The sequence below is a fragment of the Oncorhynchus gorbuscha genome, unplaced genomic scaffold (genome assembly GCF_021184085.1).
Source record: "Oncorhynchus gorbuscha isolate QuinsamMale2020 ecotype Even-year unplaced genomic scaffold, OgorEven_v1.0 Un_scaffold_4431, whole genome shotgun sequence".
NCBI lineage: Eukaryota > Metazoa > Chordata > Actinopteri > Salmoniformes > Salmonidae > Oncorhynchus > Oncorhynchus gorbuscha.
The window spans coordinates 1-5000 of NW_025748445.1; the positions used below are offsets into that span (position 1 = coordinate 1).

At 46.5% G+C, this 5000-nt stretch overlaps 1 protein-coding gene across 1 annotated transcript in view; it reads right to left on the reverse strand.

Annotated features, from left to right (window-relative positions):
* Positions 1-341: 341 nt before the first annotated feature.
* LOC124028553 (voltage-dependent P/Q-type calcium channel subunit alpha-1A-like) overlaps positions 342-5000 on the reverse strand; it is a gene marked incomplete at its 3' end in the record, with an annotated part of 23226 nt that continues 18567 nt past the window's right edge. Inside the window, exons 3-4 of the mRNA XM_046340596.1 lie at positions 692-783; positions 342-494 (exon numbers count right to left, since the gene is read on the reverse strand). Of these exons, the coding sequence (XP_046196552.1) occupies positions 342-494; positions 692-783 (245 nt within the window). The remainder of the gene's footprint in view (positions 495-691; positions 784-5000) is intronic.

Consider the following 5000-nt stretch of genomic DNA (forward strand, 5'->3'; position numbering starts at 1 on the left):
CTTGGGGTCTAGGGGTAGGTGCTACAGTAGGTCGCTAGTAGTTGATTAAAGACCAGTCTTCGGGGTCTAGGGGTAGGTGCTACAGTAGGTCGCTAGTAGTTGATTAAAGACAAGTCTTGGGGGTCTAGGAGTAGGTGCATGGTCACTAGTAGTTGATTAAAGACCAGTCTTGGGGGTCTAGGAGTAGGTGCATGGTCACTAGTAGTTGATTAAAGACCAGTCTTGGGGGTCTAGGTGTAGGTGCATGGTCACTAGTAGTTGATTAAAGACCAGTCTTGGGGGTCTAGGTGTAGGTGCATGGTCACTAGTAGTTGATTAAAGACAAGGCCTATGGACATTACCAGTGGCGATGTCGAAACAGGTGGTGTGGAACTTTCCCATATAGAACTCAAGGCCGATGATGGCGAACATCAGAATGGCCACAAAGAGAAGCAGTCCGATCTGCAGCAGGGGGATCATAGCCTTCATGATGGACTTGAGTACCACCTGCAGGCCTGGAGGACACAGTGCAGATGGTCAGAGATGAATACAGAAAGAGAGAGGGGGAGAGGGGAGGAAGAGAGAGAGAAAGAGAGAGAGAGAGGAGAGGATTGAGAGAGAGTGGGAGGGGATGGACAGAGAGAAAGCAAGAGAGAGCAGAGAAAAGAGAGGAGACAGAGTGAGTGATGTCCATAGGGGTCCCCATACTTACTGGGAATCCCTGACACCAACTTAAGTGGTCGCAGAACCCTGACTGCTCTCAGTGTCCGCAGGTCAAATTCGGAGCCAACCGCCGACAAGATACTAAGGAGAGAGGGAAGAGGAAAAGAAAGAGAAAGAGAGAGAATTAGAAAAGGAGAAGAAACAGTGGACACAGTGGAGACAGTAGAAACAGTGGAGACAGTAGAAACAGTAGAAACAGTGGAGACAGTAGAAACAGTGGAGACAGTAGAAACAGTAGAAACAGTGGAGACAGTAGAAACAGTGGAGACAGTAGAAACAGTGGAGACAGTAGAAACAGTAGAAACAGTGGAGACAGTAGAAACAGTGGAAACAGTAGAAACAGTAGAAACAGTAGAAACAGGAGACAGTAGAACAGTGGAGACAGTAGAAACTGTAGAAACTGTGGAGACAGTAGAAACAGCGGAGACAGTAGAAATAGTAGAAACAGTGGAAACAGGAGAAACAGTAGAAACAGTGGAAAACAGTATAAATAGTGGAGACAGTAGAAACAGTGGAGACAGTAGAAACAGTAGAAACACTGGAGACAGGAGAAACAGTAGGAACAGTGGAGACAGTAGAAAACAGTGGAAAACAGTAGAAACCGTGGAGACAGTAGAAACAATGGAAACAGTAGAAACCGTGAGACAGTAGAAACAGTAGGAACAGTGGAAACAGTAGAAACAGTGGAAAACAGTAGAAACTGTGGAGACAGTAGAAACAATGGAAAACAGTAGAAACCGTGGAGATAGTAGAAATAGTGGAGACAGTAGAAACAGTAGGAACAGTGGAGACAGTGGCAAACAGTGGAAAAACAGTAGAACCAGTGGAGAGAAACAGTAGGAACAGTGAAACAGTAGAAACAGTGGAAAACAGTAGAAACAGTGGAGACAGTAGAAACAATGGAAAACAGTAGAAAAGACAGTAGAAACAGTGGAGACAGTAGAAACAGTAGGAACAGTGGAGACAGTGGAAAACAGTGAAAACAGTAGAACCAGTGGAGACAGTAGAAACAGTAGAAACAGTAGGAACAGTGGAAAACAGTAGAAACAGTGGAAAACAGTAGAAACCGTGGAAACAGTAGGAACAGTGAAAACAGTAGAAACAGTGGAAAACAGTAGAAACAGTGGAAAACAGTAGAAACCAGTAGGAACAGTGGAAACAGTAGAAAACAGTAGAAACAGTGGAAAACAGTAGAAACTGTGGAGACAGTAGAAACAGTGGAAAACAGTAGAAACAGTGGAAAACAGTAGGAACAGTGGAAACAGTAGGAAACAGTGGAAAACAGTAGAAACAGTGGAAAACAGAGAAACTGTGGAGACAGTAGAAACAGTGGAAAACAGTAGAACAGTGAGTGCAAGCCATTTCAGCAGAAAACAAACAGTATTTGCGGTATAAAAAGTCATAAAAGCACAGGAACACACGCTGACATGATTGGTCAGTGCTGTCTGGGATCCTTGGGATGTCCCTACCCTAAACCCTGACCTTAAACCTTACCTAACCATATCCACAACCCTTACCTAACCCCAACCTTACCCTTTACCAACTTCAAATGGGGTAGGGACATCCCAAGGATTCCGGATATGATCTCACACACATCTCCATAGTAACGTGATCCACATGAGTCATGTGTGTAGTGTCACACCACCATGGTCACTGTGACTGGTCTTTACGACCTCTCTTTTAGTAGCTGCCTGGGTCGGTGTGAAGTGATCAACTAGTCATCTCATTTATCACTATTTCATTCATTCCCTCCCTCTCTCCCTCTCCCTCTCTCCCTCTCCCTCTCCCTCTCCCTCTCCCCCTCTCCTTCTCTCCCTCTCTCTATCTCCCTCTCCCTCTCTCCCTCTCTCCCTCTCTCCCTCTCCCTCTCCCTCTCTCCCTCGGTTCCATCTCTCTGACAGTCAGCCTCTCTGTACATCAGACCAGGAGGACTTGATGCTGGTTAGTGCAGGTTCTCCATCACACACCATCACACACAAGACATGGGTAACGTGTGTGATGGAGGGTAACGTGTGATGGAGGGTAACGTGTGTGATGGAGGGTAACGTGTGTGATGGAGGGTAACGTGTGTGATGGAGGGTAACGTGTGTGATGGAGGGTAACATGTGTGATGGAGGGTAACGTGTGTGATGGAGGGTAACGTGTGTGATGGGGAATCACAGAGAGAGAGAGAGGAAGAAAACAGAGAAGGAGAGAGGTGGGGTTTGGGATATGCAGCTTCTATAATTCACTCAGCGTAAGAGAGTTATATTATAACAACAGACGCAACAGACAGAAAGTGGTCGGTCTGAGACAGTTCCTCCAAAACGCTCTTTAAAAAACACCAGGTTTTGGCCTCTTCCTCCTCCTCCCTTTCTGCTCCAGACTCATTTCACTAAGAGCCCCATTCATCAACAGGTATAATATGTCTGGCCAGAACAGTCATTCTCTCTGTGTGTGTGTGTGTGTGTGTGTGTGTGTGTGTGTGTGTGTGTGTGTGTGTGTGTGTGTGTGTGTGTGTGTGTGTGTGTGTGTGTGTGTGTGTGTGTGTGTGTGTGTGTGTGTGTGTGTGTGTGTGTGTGTGTGTGTGTGTGTGTGTGTGTGTTTGTACGTGTCCGTCCGTCCGTGTGCGTGCCAGACCAGTCATTCACTCAATAGGGTTTTAACAGGCCTGCTGAAGAGAGGCGGAAACTAAACTAAACTAAACTATTCCCCCAAGGAGAGGACCAATCATGGGATTGAGATGGATGAATGGATAGAGGATATATATAGGGTTGAAGGGAGGGACGGATGGAGTTGGCTGTGTTGAATGACTCCTTCTCCACTTATTTACCTCATTCTCTCTCTCTCTCTCTCTCTCTCTCTCTCTCTCTCTCTCTCTCTCTCTCTCTCTCTCTCTCCTTCCTTCCTTCCTTCCTTCCTTCCTTCCTTCCTTCCTTCCTTCCTTCCTTCCTTCCTTCCTTCCTTCCTTCCTTCCTTCCTTCCACACGTCTCTCCAAAACGTCTCAAAAGTCTCGACCATTGTATATTTACATAACTGTTCTATATTCTGTAAAGACAGACAGTAAGGGCAAAAACTAAAACGGGCTTGGTAAACCCTGTCCTGTGGCAACTGCAGTACCTGACTGCATGTACACACATCCACCACTAGAGGGGGCAACCACTGTGTCCAGTAGGGACCACACTGACTGAAACCAGGGCAGCAATGGAGGGGTGAGAGAGATGGAAGAGGAGAATGGAGGGATGGGTGATTGAGAGTGAAAGAATAGAGAAAATAGGAAATTGACAGAAGCTACAGAAAGGATGACATGTGAAAGGAAGGAGCCACTTTTGGGGGAGGAGAGGAATAGAAAGAGGAGGAAGAGAAAAGGAAAGGAGGGAAAGGAAAGGAGGAGGTAGAGGAGGAACGAATAAAGGAGAGATGGAAGAGGAGGAAGATGGAGGTAAAATAGGACGATGCCCATCAGAGATAGAGATTGAAAAGCAGTGTTACTGCTCTGTGTGACCAGAGAGAGACAATCTGCTATATAATCCTACAGAGATACCCTAGAGCGAGAGAGACAGAGAAAGAGGGACGGTGTGTGTGAGGAAGAGAGAGAATGTGAGAGAGGCGATGGTGTCTGTGTGATGGGTGAGATGGGAGGGAGGGAGAAGAGGGAGGTATGGTAGAGTGGCGAGGATTCACACGGAGGAGAGAGTGTGTGGAGAGTGCTGACAGGGCCACTCTACTGGGGAACACCTGTCTATCAACCTGCACACACACACACACACACACACACACACACACACACACACACACACACACACACACACACACACACACACACACACACACACACACACACACACACACACACACACACACACACACACACACACACACACACACACACACACACCTAGAACACACAGACATAGCCATTATTATGAGCCGTCCTCCCTCAGCAGCCTCCACTGTGTACGAACGGTATGTCTTCAGTAAACAGAAAAGAAGAGACTGTCAACTGCCAGCTAGATTTTTGCAGTGTGTCAGCGTGAATGTACTGAAACCAATGTGGTTGCACACTGAGTATACCAAACATGCTCATTCCATGACAGACTGACCAGGTGAATCCTGGTGAAAGCTATGATCCCTTATTGATGTCACTTGTTAAATACACTTCAATCAGTGTAGATGAAGGGGAGGAGACATGTTAAAGAAGGACCTTTAAGCCTTGAGACAATTGAGACATGGATTGTGTCTGTGAGTCATTCAGAGGGTGAATGGACAAGACAAAATATTGAAGTGCCTTTGAACAGGGTATGGTGGTAGGTGCCAG